This window comes from Aphis gossypii, chromosome 1 (genome assembly GCF_020184175.1).
Source record: "Aphis gossypii isolate Hap1 chromosome 1, ASM2018417v2, whole genome shotgun sequence".
NCBI classification, from domain to species: domain Eukaryota; kingdom Metazoa; phylum Arthropoda; class Insecta; order Hemiptera; family Aphididae; genus Aphis; species Aphis gossypii.
This window is the reverse complement of record NC_065530.1, coordinates 89,312,824-89,333,367: the sequence shown is the minus strand read 5'-3', so window position 1 is coordinate 89,333,367 and position 20,544 is coordinate 89,312,824. Positions and strand designations below refer to the sequence as shown.

Genomic DNA, 20,544 nt, shown 5'->3' with positions numbered 1-20,544 from the left:
AAATATTTTACCAACTCGTGTGTTTGAAGCAAGTTTAAGTACATGTTTGACATTAGTTACGAATTCACTACAAAGCGAATTCGCATCCAGAGAGAACCACGTGGAGGTTGTCAAACTTTCTCTCCGCGAGTCGCACTCATGACTGCCCATAAACTGTTGGTCAAACAGACCACTTGGATCACACAGATCCCTTTGATCACACAGACCACTTGGATCACATAGATCCCTTTGATAACACAGGTCAGATATTAACGATTAAGTTCTTGTAGGCTTCATTATGCAGTTGTTTGCAGGACCTCTCTGTATACAATGTTCTTAGTGACGAATCTACCATGACCATCACCACACATACCAACTATTATGGATTGTGAGTTCCTCACTCGTGAAAAGGCTACGTACAGTTGTCCGTGTGTGAATACCGGTGAAGGCAGAAGCAATCCAACTCTATCAAACGTTTGTCCCTGTGACTTGTTAATGGTCATCGCAAACGACAAACGTACGGGGAACTGTACTCTTCGCATTATGATGGGCAGGTCATCTTCGCCACACGACGTGAGTGGTATCGCAGGAATGATTATTTCGTCCTGTGCACCACCAGACAACATCTTCGCCTTGAAGTTGTATCGTCGTAATTCAGTGACAACCAATCTCGTACCGTTGCAAAGGCTTCTCTTAGAATCTAGGTTCCTAAGCAACATGACAATCGAACCCACCTTTAGCGTTAAGTTGTACGGCGGCAGTCCGTCCGGTTCCAGAGTGTTGAGGAACTCTGTCGGATAATTGGCCACTTCGTCAGGGTCATCGACCACAACAGTGTCTATGGCCGTGTAGCTCCGGTGAGCTTCATCGATGCGTTGTAACACCATGCGATTGACCTTCCTGCAATCGTCATTCCTGGGACATAAAATTATTTTCCGAGCAAACTCGTCGATGTTTGCCAACGACATTTGCTGCGGGAAAACAAAATCAATCAAATTAGCGATGTCACATACCATTTCTCGGGGGATTTCGACGCTGTCCCGAACACCGTCGATCGCTGGCAACTGGCCGCTCCCGAGCTGTAGCAACCAAGTAGCAAAGTCCACATCGTTGTCGGCACGCATGTTTCGCGTCAGACTGAACTGTTCCATGTCGCGCCACAGAGAGTTATATTTAATCGACGACCTTACAATGTCACTCCTTGTCCCTCTGCGCACGACAGGCAGTATCTGTCTGAAGTCGCCGGCGAACAGGACCGGTTTCCCACCAAACGGTAATTCCGATCCCATGATGTCCTTGAGCAATCTATTGACCACCTTGAGTTGTAGTCCCGGTGACATTGGCGCTTCATCCCAGACGATGAGTGCCGCGTCACGTATCCTCTGAGCACGCAACAACTGCATGGTGATGGTCGACGTTGAATTGTCAGTCAGTGTACCGAAAGGCAACCCGAACGTAGAGTGCATCGTCATGCCGCCGTCCATTAGCGATGCTGCAATTCCTGTAAATGCAACGGACAACACGGATCGCTCTTGGTTGCGAAGAGACCATATGAGGCATCCGTATAACGTCGTTTTACCTGATCCTCCGGGTCCATCGACGTAGAACATTTTTGAGCAGTTTCTGTTGTCGTTTAAGGCCGCCATCACACGATCGAACACTGTCCGTTGTTCGTCGTTCAAGCCGTCCAATTGTACAGTCCAGCGTACCGCCGCGTCTATTGCACACAGAATGTCATCGTTAGGGTCTTATTCTAGCAATGCGACGTCCAATAGAGGTAAACTGTAGTCCGCGAGCGATTTCCCGTGAACCTGATGTAACTGCGCGATGGCGTTGAGACACGTCACTCTAGCGCGCTCGGCGTCTCGCAATCGCTGATTAAAGTCCTCCATCATGTGAGCTTCGCTGACTTGGTACAACGCCAGCGGGTTTGCGGTCTCGCAAAACACAGTATCGTCACAAATAGGTAACGAAGCTGAACTGGAGTGTCCAATGTTGCCGATTCTGCCATGCAAACCCGCAAAGCTCGGTCGTCTTCCAAAAGTCCCATTGCAACGGCTGCAGCCGCATAGGTTGGATGCACCACCCCGTCTACTGTCCTCATATCGCGGAAAGACTGTGAACCTCTCTTGTGCAGAAGTAGCAATCTCAAATGAAAACGATCTCGATCAAGTGGGTTGACGACGTACATTCGAGCCAACGTCTCGTACGTCATCTGCCTTTGCCGTCGCGCCCATGATCTGCGTGTCACGTTCCAAGTGTAGTGTACCGGTATCTCGTGGTACAGGTATTGTCTAGCCTCGACATCGATGGCGTTGAGCGCAAAGAAAGCCGTGAGTTTAGTTCGAGCCAGGGCGGCGTTTTGTACTCGCTCTAATACCTGTCCGGGTTCAAAGTACACGTTGTGATAGTTTTCCAGGTGGACGGGAAGTCTAACGATGATATGACTTTTGTTATGCATTTCATACGAAAACAACCTCCAAACAGCTTCTGGCGGACTGACGTACCGCGAGTTTATGTAACTGAAATCAATAATATATATTATATTAAAAAAAAAAGTGTTAGGCAACAACAGCATATATCATTATACAATTTATATTATATGAAATGTATATATATAATAATAAGTTTAAAGTGTAGTAGTAGTTAACTAATATGTGATACTGGTATGCCATATGCAATAATATTGTAGTTGGCAATTGTTTTTCTTGGTTTATTTAATTACCTTAATATCTAATTAAATTAAATTAAATTAAATTAGAAATTCCTAATCATAATAATATATTATACTATATAATATACATTGTTGTATAAATAATAATACATAAAAATAATAATAACGAAGTTAACGTTACTGGGAAGATTGATACATCTTTACAATATGTTTAGTAGACTGTTCTAAGTGTATTGTATTGAAGTAGAATATTAGATATTTTTATTGCATAATCTAAATAAATGACATAGAAATTACCCCAAAAAAATAACAGATATAATACCAGAAGTATATTGCAAAATATATACATATAATACATAATGACATAATAACAATAACAAATAAGGTTGAACAGTAATATTACCGTTAAATGATATAATAATTATGCTATGTATTCATATAGCATATAATGTAATATACTATTAAGTAAATAAGTATTTTTAAAATAGTAAAAAAACAATAGAGAACAAATTAAGTTAAAATTATAATAATTAGTGAAATGTAATTTTCACAACTTTAAGTTTAATTCACTTACTTATCTATTTCGTCTCCATTCCGAATTTCCAAGGTAGCCGCGTCATGGCCCTTGTATACGTATTTATACAAATACATTACGCTCTTCACAGTAGAGCACACCTCAACGTTTATGTGTGCGTCATACTTAACCAGCAAGTACGGGTTGTACGGGACAACAAACTCATTGCCGACAGGGTGACCTCTGACGTTTGCCACAAGTCCGTTGTTCGGTCTGTGGTAAGTCGGGTAACCATTATCAGAAATGTACAGAGTCTCTTCACTGTATTCTTTGGGATACTTCTTTGAACAACTGTTGTCCAACATACACGGACTGTTGCGGTTGAGTTGTCCACACGGTCCGTGAACCATGTGCGATTTCACTCTGTCAAATAGTCGTCTTTCGGTTGCCGGTTAAGGCAAGTAGGCACACACAACGTTGTCGACGTCGTCAGCAGTAAGCAACTTGCTATCCTCGTGCAAGATTATTAGTATGTGTGCGTGTGGAAGACCACGTTTCTGAAACTCAACTGTATACACATAAGCAGCTATGTTACCAAACACTATTGACCGTTATGTCATGCATTAGCTCCTTTAGTTTGGGGTTACATGTAAACGTTATGAATATATGAATAGGTCAGGTTTTCCATACTTACGCACAATATCCATTGCGTCGTGGTAACATTGTTTCATGTACCGAGGACCACCTACAAACGTCGATGGTAGAATCGTCCTGCGGCCTACAGGGTTGATTTCGTCAACGTGGAGCTGTTGGTTTATGTGGTCCACAAGGCCCCGATATGCATCAGCAAAAAACGCTCTCTGATTGTCTCGAGTGTAGCGCAGATTGTTCGCTTCCATACGGACGTATTGATCACACACAAACTGCTGCAATAAAAAACCACCTGCATGCAATAAACTAAATGTATTACCTTCATTCCCATTGCTATTGTTTCCAGTGTATCTAATGGCCAGATGGTAACATAAAAACTCCCTGATGGTGTTACGAACCCGAACCGTGTTTCGGTGGTTGCCCTCTTGTAGTAAGTTGTAATGCCATCCGGTTTCTCCGTACGGGAAGAACAGTGGATACAACATTGGATCCGCATGAGACGAACCTGCCGATATGCTTTGCATCCGGTGATTTGGGTTAACCGGGTTGGAGTCATAGATAACCAGATCTAGGTTCCCTGGTGGTTGACCATCTTCACCAACAAAGACGACAGCTACCTCGTTCACATGAGCAGCTGGTTGATTGTATCGCCGTGGATCATTGTTTGGGTCGGCAATTATGTGCATGGTCACCCTTCTCGGTTGTAACATGGGATTGGCAGCAGCAGCATCTTGTTCCCTCTGCCATACTTGTCGCATGTTTCTGTAACAAAATAATATTAAAGCATGTGTGTATCTTGTATATATATTCACGTAATATGTGTACAGTTATATATGAACATTTTCATGTAAATAATTAATAATATAATTATAGTTATTATCTGTATGCTTGGTTGTATTGTATGTATGGTGTATAGATAAGGTTAATTTATAGTGTACATCATGTTTTATGAAATTTGTTCAATCATACACTTGAATTTTCGGTATTTTCGCTAAATTCTTATTAGAATTGTGGATGCAATATTAAAAATTGTAAGTATTGTAAGGTAAAGTCACTCAAAGCCATATGATGTATCACTTGCATGAAAAATAACTCAAAAACACTTATTATAGTTAACCATATGCAAGTGTAACCTGAACAATAGTACAGCACAGTATTAATTATGTTATGTATCATTGTTGAATGGTAAATATTGTTAAAAAAATATTTACTTGGTAATAAAAAAATTAAAAGTAAAATAAGTATAGAGCTATTAAGTCAAAGTTTTTTTTTTGGTACAATACACACTGTATATATTGTTATGGGCTACGAGATATCTATAAGATATCTACGAGATTACAAGGCTAAGTTAGTATGACCATGCCTCGTGTCAAGGGTAATGCGGATGCTACTATGACCATGACACGTGTCGGGATAGTAAGCGCACCAATAGTTACAGTGCACTAATGATGCATTTGAGATGTTATTGCACATTCTCAAATTCGTGTCCGAATTTGCAACAACAACAACAAGGACACCTGGTTTTACCCAGAAGGCGAAAACACACGACGTAAACAAGAGACGCACCACAATATATAAGGGAGCCCGAAGACCAGCAACGGCAGATGTACCAAAGCTATCAACAACAGAGCACTTTCACGTCACTCAGCCACTTATTTAATTTGTTACATGTATTTTGTTTGTATGCAATAAAACATATTACGTTATTAAGTTTAACTTTCATTCAAATTAACCATTTGGATTCAAATCTGATACTGGCACGCAACAATTTGGCGCAGTCGGTAGGATTCACTTTTCAAGGAGGCAAACTGTCAAAGGTTACCATCAACAAGGAAGACTTGATCATTCTTTCTCGTTGATAACTCCAGAAGAGAAGACCATTCAATTCAACGTTGCAGAAAGTATCAGACAGGATGACAACATCAACGAACGTCGCATTATTGTGAGTGAATAGTTAATTAAATTATTACACGGATATATGTTACAAAAATATAAAACCTAAGAAATATCATTTAAGTAACTGAATATATTTAAGTAGGTCGTAAAAAAAAACTATTTAGGAATTTTTTTTTGATTATTAAAGGGCAATTGATTTATTTGAATTATTATTGAGAAATATTGAGTTATTATATTATTATTGAGGGCATATTGAGTTATTTGAGTTATTATTGAATTATTATATTATTTTGAGGGCATATTGTTGAATTATTGAGATTATTATTGAGAATTATTATTGAGGGCATATTGTGAATTATTGAGATTATTATTGAGAATTATTAAAGGGCATATATTATTGAGATTTATTATTGAGTTATATTATTATAGTTTATTGTAAAACGTATCAAATGAGTGTGAAAGCAATTTATGGAGAACACAGGTACATCTCCTTTGGAAGTAACTAATCCATCGAATAAGACGTCTTTAGAAACTCCAGAATTGAGTTTAGAAGTATTAAATAAAACCCAACAGTTGATTGATTTGGGAAGCCCTAGTAGAAGCCCTAGCCCTAGTAAAAGCCCTAGCCCTATTGAAAGCCCTAAAGAACGCCCTAGTTTATTTAGAAACCAAAGTGAACGCCAGAGCGCGAAAATAAAACACAGCTTAGAGAGAAGTTTAAGTTTAGACAATAAAAAGGTTACACGTAGTAAGGTTACGGACGATTTTGAACATACTGAGTTAACGTTCGGGAGAAAACCACGTGTAAAGAAAATGGTTATCATAAAATTAGAGGAAGCATTTAAGCTTATACCTATGTGTACGGGAGAAGACGATATCTATCCGTTCGTTCATAAATGCATGTGATATGGCAATAAATTTGGTTGAAGAAAAATGCGCACCGGCTTTAGTTAAATATATAACAACTAGGTTATCCGGTAGAGCATTAGAAATGATAAAATATAAAAATGTTACTAAATGGGTATACATGAAGAGTTATTTGATGGATGCTTTTGAAGATACGACAACTGCTTCAAGTTTGCAGATACAATTAAATTCCATTAAGATGCGTCATGGTGGGGACGTCAATGATTATTGCCATAGAGTAGAAAAATTATATTATAAATTATGTACTGCGTGTACACTTAATAAAGAGGAATCAGAAGCAAAAGTAATTCACGAAACTTTAAGAGAACAAACACTGAATATTTTTATAAAAGAATTAATAAGTCCTATAAGAACAATTGTAAAGGCACGAAATCCTAAAACATTAGAGGTAGCTAAGCAATTGGCAAAATCAGAAGAAGTAGAATATAATTCAGAAAGAGATAATTATAGGTACAGGAACGATTTTTCTAGTAATAGAGATAATTGTAATTTTTCACGACTAAATAATAATAATTTTCAACGTACAAATAATACAAGAAATTATAACACGAATAATCATATCAGTAATTTTCAATCAGATAATATATACCGAGGAGGTTGATCAAATATAGAACACCTGTAATAAAGTGGAAACAATAGTACAGGACTTTACGATAAGTTAATAATAAATATAAATAATAAATAATAGAGTAGAATATAATTATGAATTAGGTTAATAAAATTTTGGAAATATGGTTTTATTCGAGGGTAATGTAAAAGAAACTATAGGTACACTTTTAGAAGCATTAAAAAAGAGTATTATACAGTGACAAAATTACAAAACAATACAATTTAACATTAGGAATAAAATATGAAATAAAACGTAAGTTAGGAATTAATTAATTGTTTTTACCGATTAGTAAAGTAATAGGTAATACAGAGCAATCTTTATATAATATTTCTATTAACATAAAAAAAAAATATTTTTAGATATTGTAGGTCCATTACCAACGACCTCGTCTAGTAATAATTATATTTTAACAATGCAAGATGACTTATCTAAATACACGCTAGGAGTACCAATACCTAATCATCAGGCAAACACGGTCGCGGAAGCTTTTGTTATACATTTCGTGTGTGTACATGGAATACCGGGAACGATATTGACAGATCAGGGAACGGATTTCCTTAGCAAAACATTTACGGAAGTTTGCAAATTGTTAAAAATAAATAAAGTTAATACTAGTCATAGTAATTGAAGTAATAGGAGATGGAAATATAGTTATACAACGTGGCCGACGAGGCATTACCATACATAAAAATAATGTAAAACAGTATTATAATGTTAAAGCAAATAATTAATCAAATATAAGATTATAGTATTAATGAATAAATTTAAGAAAGGTTTGTGAAATTAAAAATAATTAAATAAATAGTAATGAATAAACTAGGTATGAATGACGAGTTAGAATGTAAAAAAGTAAGGTCAATGTTACGATACATATTTCGTAAGACTAAAATCAGAATTATAGTTTGCGTAAACTAAAACCGCAAAAACGTAGAGAATACGGAAGAAAATAAAGTAACTATACTAAAACAATTTCATGATCTATGAGAATGGATGTAGAATAATATACCAAATATAATATATTTAATCATATTGTCATAAAAAAAAAAAACGATATGAAAACTTAATAAAGCATTTTAAAATATTAATATTAATTTTATACCTATGTGTAGATTCAGTTATTTAGTTATTTAATTTGGTATATGGGTAGAACGTAACGTTCGTGTGTAATGTTAATTAATTATTCACAAATTTATTTTATTATTTTAATTGTATTATTCAAGGTGAAGGAGATTCAAATATTTAAAAATATATATATTAATAATATATACTGAACTAACATACTTTATATTGTATTCTTGATTTATTTAAAATTTGATATAACTAATATTATTATTAAGTTACCAATGTAAAACTGAATTTGTAAGTGTAGCTGAGTGCATTTAAGAAAATTGTAAAGATTTCTGTCTTGCAGACATAAACCTTTTTTTTGTGGGGAGGTGTTATGGGCTACGAGATATCTATAAGATATCTACGAGATTACAAGGCTAAGTTAGTATGACCATGCCTCGTGTCAAGGGTAATGCGGATGCTACTATGACCATGACACGTGTCGGGATAGTAAGCGCACCAATAGTTACAGTGCACTAATGATGCATTTGAGATGTTATTGCACATTCTCAAATTCGTGTCCGAATTTGCAACAACAACAACAAGGACACCTGGTTTTACCCAGAAGGCGAAAACACGACGTAAACAAGAGACGCACCACAATATATAAGGGAGCCCGAAGACCAGCAACGGCAGATGTACCAAAGCTATCAACAACAGAGCACTTTCACGTCACTCAGCCACTTATTTAATTTGTTACATGTATTTTGTTTGTATGCAATAAAACATATTACGTTATTAAGTTTAACTTTCATTCAAATTAACCATTTGGATTCAAATCTGATACTGGCACGCAACAATATATATAATAATAAAAGTAAAATAAAATAAACAAAATATTAATCAACTACATTACACAAGTGTATTAAGTCTTGTTACGATATCATAATATGATATGGGAATAGTTTGAAATAATTAAATTAAAACTTAAAAAATTGGTTTCTTAATGAGTGGTAATGTAAACTACAAATATATATAAAATGTTACACTACAATTTACACGAATGTTGTGTTTTCAATGAATTATTAACTACACATGACTACAATAATTATTAATATTATTACTTATTAATTAATTAATTAATGTGATATGTGTTTATATGTGTTTATTTAACTAAATATATATTATTAATATATTACTCAAAAGCCACTGCGAATGGATTGATTTGCCGTAATAGACTGTCCAAGTCTGTAAGCAAGTTCTCCAACAATGGGCTTGTGCGTGGTTTTTGTGCCATACGAATCTGGTTGGCTGACTCGGATTCAATGAAATATAACTCGCAGTATTTCGGTTGCATCAGTTCATTCCTGACAACGTCATTACTAATTCTACGGTACACCTGCCCGTGTACAGTGAACACTCTCGGTCCCGGACCTGTCAAACGTCTTGGGTTGAGGTCAGTGGAGAACGCAGCAAATGCCAGTGTGTTGTTGTACCGACCGATTTCTTTGCGAAAATGTTTAGCTACCTGTGAATCATCTATCAACAAACGAATTAATAACTCTGGTGGTTGACCCAACACACGCTCTCCATTTGACCGTTATTACAACACGTTGTAAAATGATTTCTGTTTACACGTTCGCAAGAGAAATGACGGACACCACATTGCGTGCAGACGGCATCCAATGGTCCAATGTCATGGCGCTCTGGAAGTTCATATTGAATGCCAGCCAGACGGTCTCTCATGGGCACGTGCGCTCTGGGAACACCCGGTGGAATCGGCACAAACTGTAATTAAAATGACAGTTGTAAAAGAAAAAACTGTAACCAATATTCATTATAGTGTATGAGATATTTACTGACCTCTTCATCGACGCCTGGTAGTGAAACGTCAAATATATCCCTGAATTCAAATACTGCCTCTGCGTCAGCAGGCAGTAAATCCACAAACTCAATGTCACCTTGTACCACTTCCTCGGGTTGCAATGGGTCTTCTTCATTTATGTCCATCATTACCTCATCCATTTGGACTTCAATAATTTCCACCTCTATCTCGTTGTCATCAGGGATAGCCATGTCCACTTCTTGTTCGTTGCCTAGTGCCGCAATCTCCAAGACCGGTTGAACTAACTATATCATAAAAGGAGGTCAGTTTTAATGTGCGTACAATAATATAAGTTTATGTTATGTATAGTGAAAAAGTATGAATTAATAATAAGCATATTGCATAAAATTATCTCACCGCTTGGGAATCTAATAAATTGCAACACATTAAATAAATAAAAAAACAGTTGTATAAAGAATAATCAAATATAATTAGGGACATTTTCCATTTCACATTTAAACTCAACATCATAGAGAAATACACTAAAGACTGAATATAGTTTAATAGCAGCATTTAATTTTAATATATTATATAACTTTTACATTTACTTATTAAAAAATAATTCAAATATAGTATAATATATTGTAATATACTATTATACTTAAAAAAAAATTAAAATGTGCAATTACTAAATGATAAATAAAAATTATTATCAACATAACATAATATATGATGTTATGTATACATCAAATTGCTAAACCTACTATTTGAATGTAAAATAAAAACCTATTATTTAATAAAAATTCTGTTATAATAAAACTATAATAGAACCATATAATAAAAATATAAACTTTACATAATATATTATTATAGTGTAAAGTGTAATGTATAATTTATTGTTGTCTTGCATAACATTGAAAGTGTTATTGGAACTGTTCATAATAACAGCTAACACACACACACACATATATATATATATATATATAATAAATTATTTAACTCACTAAAGATGGTACTACTCTTGGTAATAGACGGCGACGAATTCTGCCCAAAGCGTAGTCACGACCAGGGACAAAATGTCTCGAACACAGTTTTGAGTTGACAAATATCTGTTGAGCATACAAACCATTGATCTCGGCGAACAACACCCATTGACCTCTCTGCTCGTCATTCGGTGGAAACCTAATGTAATCAATTTATGAATATTCACAGTGTATGGCTAGAGTAGTAATAAAACATTATTGTTATTTATTAGTTGTCACCTGTGCACAGACACTCCATCAAGACCACTGACGTTTCCACAGATCACACATATTTTCACCATGGTGATGTGACTAAAAAGTGACATTTTAATGATAATCGAAAATGTTATAACTAATAATTAAATGTATTAATTAATATAATATGTATATATAAGTAGTATAGGTAGGTAGTATAAAACGTAAGCTTATACACTCGGCGTAATTATATCGTACCTATGTTATCAGTGGTGATAATAGATTAACACGGGTCACGGGAATCCCAATAGTTTTGTGTTATTTTTAGAAAAACTTTGAATTTAACGGTACATAATGTACATTGAAAATAATTTTTACGAAACGCATAAAGAAAATGAGAAAAAAAATCAAATAGGAATACGACAAATATTCACGTTGAAAAAGTGCGAGGTACGAACGTAATGCGAATGTCGTTGACCACATCGACCGACGATCCCGGAAAAGAACTTGAAAATAATAGAACACATTAAGTTGTAAATAAAAAAAAAAGCGGCATCCTCGAAATCACATCCGGACTTAGTGGGAACACGGCCTGGTAGTAATTCGCGTTGCATTCTGAATTGAACGACTATAACGCATATCCTTGTAATATTCGGGGCGAATGCGCTAATTAATTAGCTTATATGAATGATAGAAATTGTACTTACCGGTCTGTAAAACGTCCAACGAAGTTAAAAAAAAAAAATTATAAATATATACTAAAAAAAGTACAGAAAAAAGTGCAAATTTTTGTGTACGTAAAAACAAACGTGTTGCATGAACGTCAAAGAAAAGTTGCCTGATGCAGGCGCACCGGACCCAGGTCCTCAACGCTTTTCGCTCTCCACTCCGCCACAACATGGCAACAGTATTACCAAATATTAAATACCGCACATAATATAATTTAATTAATATTACAAAGGATATTATTAAATATTAATTGTCAATCGTCACTGATGGATAGACTGATGGACCAGACTTGCGGTTATTTATAGTACCAATAATACCAACCATAAATGCGTAATATGCAATGGAACAACGAATGTCTTACGGACGCCATTCAATTTGAATTGTTCATTCGAAGTGAGTACACGTATTAGTTATTATAACCTTTTCGTGTGTATTTTTTGTTTGTTTTTAGGTTAAGTGAAATATGTCATTTTACTTAATTAATAATTTAAAATATTAAATGTTATAGATAATGTTCAACATAAATATTAATATCAAAAAACTTGTGAATAACATAAACTACGGCCAAAAAAGCGGTCAAAAAAGTATGAATATCAAAAATAATGAACATTTACAACGTTACCTATACACTTTTATTTTTCAGGATGGCTGTGGCAAAAAGGGCCATTTGGCCCGTGATTGTACGTATATTTTGTAATTATATATATTATTAATAATTAGTAAATTATTAATAATAAGATCTGTATTTTTAATACTTGTAGTACTTTGTATGTGTTTTTCTTTAAGAGTTTTCCTGGTGTATATATTTATATTAATATATGAGTATCTAATAATTAAATAATAGTATCAGTTGTAGAAGTGCAACTTAAATGTATCATGTTTGTAAAGGAAAGTATAAGTTCGATCAAATTACTTACATTACAATTACAGGTATTTGTGCAGCTAATAGGTTAACCTAATAATAATAATAAACATGTATTTTAAGTACCATTATTATTATGTTGAGTGTTGGCACCGTTGGTATTGTTATAGGTATTTTTTATTCTTAAATAATTAAAACATTTATGTATGCTTATTCAGCTTATTGTAATCTTAAGTATATTAGATTATATTAATTAATTTTAAAATATATAATACAATAAAATATTAAAATGTAAAAAAAGAAATTAAGCAGTATAATAGGTAATAGGTATTGGTTAATTTACATGAGCTATTGCGTATAATACATTTAATTTTTTTTTTTTTAATTTCATTTTCACATAAAAATGATGAAAATAGAAGAATTTTTGTAAATGCAATTAATATTAATAAGAATAAATAACATAATACATTTAATAAATTCATATTTACCATATTAAGTTACTATAATAACATGTCCAATGTCCATCCAACATATTATATTCAGTCATAACAATTCTGCTTTAGTATACACACACAGTAATATAAGTAAGTATATATATATATATATATATTGGTATACCTCATACCAGTGTATGTATTGAAATGTCACACTTATAATCATAATCATAACTATACACTGTGTAAACTCTTGTTTCTTATCCATATGTACAGTGTCAGTAATCCGTATATATTATAATACTACATCATAGTCCAATATATTAGGCAAAACATTAAAACAAATCAAATAGGTATCAATTATACAATACAATATATAACAATATTTAATAGGTATAGGAAATAATAATAATATATATAATTTGTTCAGAGAAATTGTTACAGTATACATTAAAAAGTATTACACATTACATCATAGGAAGTCAATTTAAAGGACATGCATAATAAAATACTATAAGAAAAGTGTTATAAACATTTCCTACAGAAACTCTTAGGTATGATTAAGAATATTTGCAATTACAACTTTGACTTACCTAACTATACCTGTACTCAACTCTTTCAGGGGCTTTTATATTATGAGACATATCAATTTTATATGTAAACGAAGAGTATGCCATCATATATACCTGTATAATAATTCCGTATAATTCGTGTGTAATAAAGCTTATATTAATATTAATTGTCTATTTAATATAACGTTTCCCATAGCAACGTACACTTGAAAATACAACAACATAATATTTTAATATAACAAACAGCCGATAAAAAAAAAAAAAAAAAAAATCGAAAAAATAATAAAATCGTCGAAAACCCGCGTAATAATCGAACCTAACCTAAGAAAAACGCGTTATCGAGACGGCGGCGTTGGAGAACCGTCTGTTTTCGCGATAACTGTTTGGCGGCGGGCCATGGAAGAAAAAAACGGCGACCGAGGCGCACTCTTTTCAAAGTGAAACGAACTATTGTTCACGCTTTATTATATAAGATAATAAATTTAATTTTAACAAACTTAGGTATAACTTTATTAATTTAATTAAATAAATAAAAAAAAGAACATTAATAAGTATTTGTAATTATTTTTTGAATTTTTGAATTTAATAATTAATATTTATTTTAGCTGATGATAATTTTCAAAACACATTTTACCTTTGGACATGCACAAGTACGTTTTACATTTTGTACACATAATTTTTTACCTACTTGTACAACCTTTGTATCTACAACTTAGAGGCGCTTTAAGGTCCATTGCTCTCGGCCAATGATGGTATCCATCTAGTCTTACATCGTCTCATGGTATAGGTGCGGGTGGTTTTATTTTTATCGGTGGTTCTCCATCTTTTCAGTGTTTTGACATGTAGGCGGTGGTGGGGTGGCCATAGTTAAGCATTCGCCAATTTCCAATCTGAACTAAAGCAAATCTTTAATTTTTTTTTTTTTGGTATTTTATTTATTTTACAATCTTCTAAATATTCAAACCAGCTGTTAGTTACTGATAGGTCAAGTAAGTGTAGTATAACGTAAAGTGGCCACTTTCTTGTTTTTAACCAAGTTCTATACTATTCCATCATTTGATCAAAATGATCAACACCGCCCATTTTTTCATTGTATTTTGATATCATATTAGGAATTTGTACGTCAATATGCTTTTTTTGTTTTTTATAGCATCTGGATACTGTTGTTGTCGGTAAACCTCCGTAACATGTTGATGTCGTAACTACTGACTTGTTGTCTTTCCATTTCAACATAGAAATATTTTTATCATCAGATACAATTTCTTCGAAATCCCCTCTTTTCATTTTAGAATCTGCTTTAAATTGAAATTTCTGTAGACGATTCATTTGTATAGTACCAGTTCCATGAATTTTTAGCTGTACTAATTTTTGCATCAACGGAATAGTAGTAAAATATCGATCGAAAAATACAGATGAACCTTCTGGTATTGTATCAATAAGACGTAAAATTACAGCCGGTCCAAGTCCTAGACTTTTGTCAGGAAAAGGCGTGGTAAGTCCTTGATATATTTCGAAATCAATAATTAGACCATCGGACGTAGTAACTACAAAATTTTTAAGACCAACTGGCCTAGGTTTACTTTTCACAAACTGTCTTATCTGACAACGTCCAAGAAAAGGTATCATTTGTTCATCAATTGAGTAATAAATTGATGATCGCTTAATAGATAAGCACCTTTTCCTTACAAAATCTATGAGTGGTTGAACTTTCCATAGTTTGTTATTTTTTTTCATTTCATCACTAACCAAATTTGTAAAATGTAAATTAACTCTCAATTGAAAAAAACGATCTCCAGACCTTATCGATGCAACAGGATCATATCGAAACTTAGCAGTCCAATACATGCGGAGACGAGGAAATTTAATACAACCAATAATTACGTGAATTCCAAAAAATTGTTTTATTTTCCATGTAATATTAATTAGTGCACAACGCCGCTAGTTCATATAATTCTTCGGTAAAATATTTTTTTAAATATTCCATAGGTGTACCCACAGGTACGGTTTTCGGAACCTTTTCGGAAAATGTTTTAGATGTAAATGATTGTATGCGCCATTCAACTTTTTCGAAAACCGATGTATCACCTTTTTCGTTACGAGTAATACTATCATCGACACTAAACTGTACATTTCTTTCCAATCGTCTACCAGTTTCAAGTTGTTCGTCCTCTAATTCTACTTCAGAATCACTTGATTCGCACAAAATATTATTTCCATGTTGATTAGTTAAAGTAAAGGTTGGATCTGCATCATAATCGTCGTCGTCTTCAAATTCTAAATCTGAATCTTCTAATAAATCTGAAATTTGATCGACATTCATGGTGGACGCAAATACGTAACTGTAGACCGAATACTCACGAACGTGATACTAAATCTTGTTCGTGTAATTACGACGAAAAAAACAAATATTACATAATTATAGATGATGAAAACGGCTTTGAAATTATATGGTTGATAAAACGAAACAACAAATTCATTGCTATCGCAAATATTTACCAAGAAAATAACCCGAATACTAAGGATATATTAAACTGATAAAAACATAAAACTAATAATACGTGGAGCATGGCTGGGTTTTACCCTATTACTTTTAAAATTAGATAAAACTATAGAACGTAATCTTCACGATCTTGCGATATTGGTTTGAATAGAGTAGAATAAATATAACAATGAGAAAAAAAAACCATACCCTCTCGATCATGCCTTATCGGTCTGTAAGGGATAAATATCTATAAAATTGTATTTATTGGTTAACAAATTCTTGAAAATTTAATAGAATGCTCTTTATATATTGTTTCAAAGCTAGATGAAAAATATTAAAAATCTGTAGTCACAATTTTTTTTTCTTAGCATTTAAAGTTGAAATTTTGACAAAATATGTAAAAATAAAACGAAAATTTGCCAATTATTTGGAGTTTTTAATTCATACAAATTTTTCTTTTTTAAATCTAGGATTTTAAAATGTAATAAAAGATTTAACAAAATTTTTTCTACTTTTATCAAAAATAAAATATCTAAAAGCAAGTCAAAATAAATTTTTATGAGCGTTCGAAATTCATAATTTTACAACACTGGATACTCTCTCGATTTCTCATGTAGCGATTTTCTTATTTAGCTGTACTTCGAAAACGAATTATTGTAGATTCATGCAAATTTCACTGAATGTTATTATAAGCATTTAAAGTTCAAATGTTGACTAAATTTGTCAAAATCTTGAAAATTATCAATCATTGGAATTAAAAAATTATAAAATCTTCAGTTTTTATAACTAAGAGTTGAAAATTTAAAACAAAAATTTTCATAAATAATTCATTCTGTAACCAAAAAATCTAAAAAATATACAAATATATTTATTTTTTACAGACATTTTAAATTCAAATTTGGACAAAATCACATATTTAAACCAAGAATAACGTTTTTAATTATTTTGTTATTATTTAAAAATATTATTTGTTGGTATATGAAACTTTTAGAGAATATTGTTATACTTTATATACACGCAATAGCATTTTATAGGAAGGGTAGGTTTTTTGGGGAAAAATGAATTTAACCAACTATAGTAAATACTAATGCCTAAATATACAAAAACTAAAATTAATTACTTTATTCTCAATTATATCATCAAATACACTTAGGTAGTAAGATATTATAGACTAACTGACTGTCTTCGCTCAGAATCGTTTTTCTTATTCAATGATATTATATCATTGGATTCAAATTTAACAGAATCTATCACGGTGATTCACTTGTAACTTATTACAAAACTAAAAATACATGATACGGTCCTAGTTTCGATTATTTATAGACTTACATAATTATTTTGGCCTTGTACTATTTATATAAATTTAATTCGAAACTAGCTTAACAATATTCCAAGTTAATACAATTGGTCCTCAGTCCTACTCCTTCTTTAATAGTCGTTAGTTATTTTGATTTGAAATAAAATAATAAAGTTTGTCTTAACATTTGATTCAAAATTTCAATTTGGGTTTGGTTTAATAATGAAATATAATAAAAATATATATAGTACAGGTGTAGTTTTTGATGTACGAAATGTTCGGTTCAAGTACCATTAATAAGTTCAGTTCGTGTTCGGTCCGAGACTATATTTTGGAGTTCGATCCATATGTCTAGACTAAAACGAGTATAAAAAAGTTTAACATATATTTGTATTAATTTTTTTTTTATTACTTCATTAGTTTATACTTTATAATACATATATTTCTTTATAACTAACATGTAAATATAATTTACTAGTCTATGCTACTGCAACGTGCTCTGATACTTATATTAAATATAATGCATAAATTACTACATACTGTAGCCAATAATAACCACAACACTAGGAGCATAACAAACAACACCCCTATAGTTATGCTAAGGGTGAGCAGTCAAACAAGTAATGATCGAGTATAATAAATTAAGATCTAAAAACAAAAGTTAAAAACAATCAAAAGCATCATTGTGTTTTCTATCCGCTAGGAGATAATGATATATGATTGCTATCCGGTGGCATATTATGAATGCGTGATTACCATCCGGTAGAATATATTAAGTGCGAAATCACTCACCCGATAGAATATTATAGTCATATAATTGACGCACGCTATCGCCCGGATGACGCAAAGCGTGGGCAGAAGCTGATGCAGGTGCAGATGACCAACAGGGGCCTGAGGGTACCGTGGGAGTCCCTAGACGATATAAAAGGGGGTCCAGATTAGGCACATTTCAGACGTGATACACCAGAGTTAGAGCGAGCACCTTCACGTCACCCAGATCAAAAGTTTTGTCATTTGGACTTAGAATATTCTTCACAAGTTCAATTAAATTTATTAATTGGACTTAGAATAATTTTTAAATAAAAAAAACACTTAGAATAATTTCGAGAGTTTTCATTTATTTCACAAAAACCTTTCCGATTCGACATCATTCAACTGATTGTACATGGCACGTTACACTACAATCATTGCCTATTCGTATTGCCGTATTGGTACCATAACGTACAGCTGAACCCCCCTTCACGGCTTCACTCGTTGTTTATTTACAATAAAATAATTTATTATTATTGTATTTATTTATATAGTCTCAGAACTCAGTATATTCACTGCATTGACCTAGTCTATATTAATAACTTACTTTGCTTACATATTATTGTACTACTATAAATTACAATATTACTAATGTACCTAAATACCTAATGTAAAACATTTACAAATTACCTACTGTCCACAATACGTAGATATTTCATTCATAGATTTATTTTGCTCAAATCTGTGGTATCCAATCTTCTTATGTTATACACAGAATAAAGAATTTATTTTAAATTATTAATAAACATGAATTATAATTTAAGTACCTAGTGGTAAAAACTAACATTTTTTATTCCTAGCACAATAGAAATAAATATATTATTATTTAAAATAAAACTTTGTAAGAACATTTTAATTTTTAAAATACTCTGATTTAATTAATCAATTGCAAGTATTCAATCAATACAATTTAAGACAAATTACCTAAACCTACGTGAAAATGTGTTTCTTAATCTAATAATAATCTCAATAGGTAATGTACTTACTTTTTTCATCGTTTTCATCAATTTGCACGATTCGGTCCTTAAATTGTAAAACAATTTCTATCACCTTAGTTGGTGCCACAGCAGGTTTTCTTCCACTCATTATTATATCAATATTTTAAAAATTGTAAAAGAATTTAGCAAATTAACTGAAATAAAATATCAACAAGCCAACGAAAAAGACACTCCTCGACCACGTTGCACGTAATATTTATCAGCGAATGATGAATGTCTATGAATATCGGTAATTTTATTTTATTTTGACAAGATGATCAAAAATAAGTAAACACTAATATTATTATCGACTATTAATAAATTATATGCCTATTCCATTTTAAAAACGAACCTATCTGCTGAACGAAACTAGCCTTGTTCGTGCACCCTCACCTCCAAACGTAACCACCGCTATGTCAGTCGCTACGAAAATATAGCTGTTGTCTACATCAGAGGTGTTCAAACTTTTTCATCCCAAGGCTCCTTTGAGTCTTCACAAAATATTGACGGCTCCCAAATTAAAAATGACAAAAAAATCAATGTTTGTGTGAATGTAATTTATATTTTATAATTTATACTAATTATTTATTACTCGTGACTAGTACTGTCAAATACGATTTACGCACTGATAATTTAACGATGACAGTCGATGGTTACAAACTTACAACATGGACTATTATTATTATAACATTTTAGCCGCTATATTGCTATAATATAGTAACTGGTTGTAATAATAAAGTACTATAAATATAAAACTTCAATTTGTCGCTATTGCTATAACATTATGGAAACAAATTAAAGCTATATTTAGCAAATGATTTTTGTAGACGATTCAGCTTTTCCTAACCGGTGTGCCTCAATGATAATAATAAACGTTTTTCGTAAAAATATTTATTAGTTTTCAATTATATGACGTGGCTCCAGTGGTGTATTGGAGGGTATACGGGGGTAATTACCTATAAGAATACCGTATAGCCCCGTATACCTATAAGAATTTTCAGTGATAAAAACAAAATGTTCTGTAAATTTGTAATCTTCATT

The 20,544-nt window shown here is 32.6% G+C and overlaps 5 protein-coding genes across 5 annotated transcripts; all 5 read right to left on the bottom strand.

Annotated features, from left to right (window-relative positions):
- Positions 1–275: 275 nt before the first annotated feature.
- Positions 276–1,353, bottom strand: LOC126555935 (ATP-dependent DNA helicase PIF1-like). The gene has a single exon (XM_050211071.1). The coding sequence runs from the start codon at positions 1,317–1,319 to the stop codon at positions 276–278; it is 1,044 nt and encodes a 347-aa protein (XP_050067028.1). The 5' UTR covers positions 1,320–1,353.
- A 517-nt stretch (positions 1,354–1,870) lies between these two features.
- Positions 1,871–2,440, bottom strand: LOC126555934 (uncharacterized). Its single transcript, XM_050211069.1, has one exon. It carries the CDS (start codon positions 2,438–2,440, stop codon positions 1,871–1,873), a length of 570 nt encoding a protein of 189 aa, XP_050067026.1.
- A 783-nt stretch (positions 2,441–3,223) lies between these two features.
- LOC126549457 (uncharacterized) lies at positions 3,224–3,640 on the bottom strand. Its single transcript, XM_050198632.1, has one exon. It carries the CDS (start codon positions 3,575–3,577, stop codon positions 3,224–3,226), a length of 354 nt encoding a protein of 117 aa, XP_050054589.1. The 5' UTR covers positions 3,578–3,640.
- A 183-nt stretch (positions 3,641–3,823) lies between these two features.
- On the bottom strand, positions 3,824–11,447 carry LOC126555931 (uncharacterized). The gene is given in 6 exon segments (XM_050211058.1): positions 3,824–4,580; positions 9,498–9,894; positions 9,897–10,086; positions 10,162–10,428; positions 11,128–11,305; positions 11,386–11,447. Coding segments are annotated over 6 exon segments (1,851 nt in total).
- A 3,534-nt stretch (positions 11,448–14,981) lies between these two features.
- LOC126555930 (piggyBac transposable element-derived protein 3-like) lies at positions 14,982–15,782 on the bottom strand. Its single transcript, XM_050211042.1, has one exon. It carries the CDS (start codon positions 15,780–15,782, stop codon positions 14,982–14,984), a length of 801 nt encoding a protein of 266 aa, XP_050066999.1.
- Positions 15,783–20,544: the final 4,762 nt, after the last annotated feature.

What these genes read in the sequence shown, in the direction of transcription:
- LOC126555935 (XM_050211071.1), bottom strand. Translation starts at nt 1,319, where the DNA reads ATGTCACCGGGACTACAACTCAAGGTGGTCAATAGATTGCTCAAGGAC.
- LOC126555934 (XM_050211069.1), bottom strand. Translation starts at nt 2,440, where the DNA reads ATGCATAACAAAAGTCATATCATCGTTAGACTTCCCGTCCACCTGGAA.
- LOC126549457 (XM_050198632.1), bottom strand. Translation starts at nt 3,577, where the DNA reads ATGGTTCACGGACCGTGTGGACAACTCAACCGCAACAGTCCGTGTATG.
- LOC126555930 (XM_050211042.1), bottom strand. Translation starts at nt 15,782, where the DNA reads ATGTATTGGACTGCTAAGTTTCGATATGATCCTGTTGCATCGATAAGG.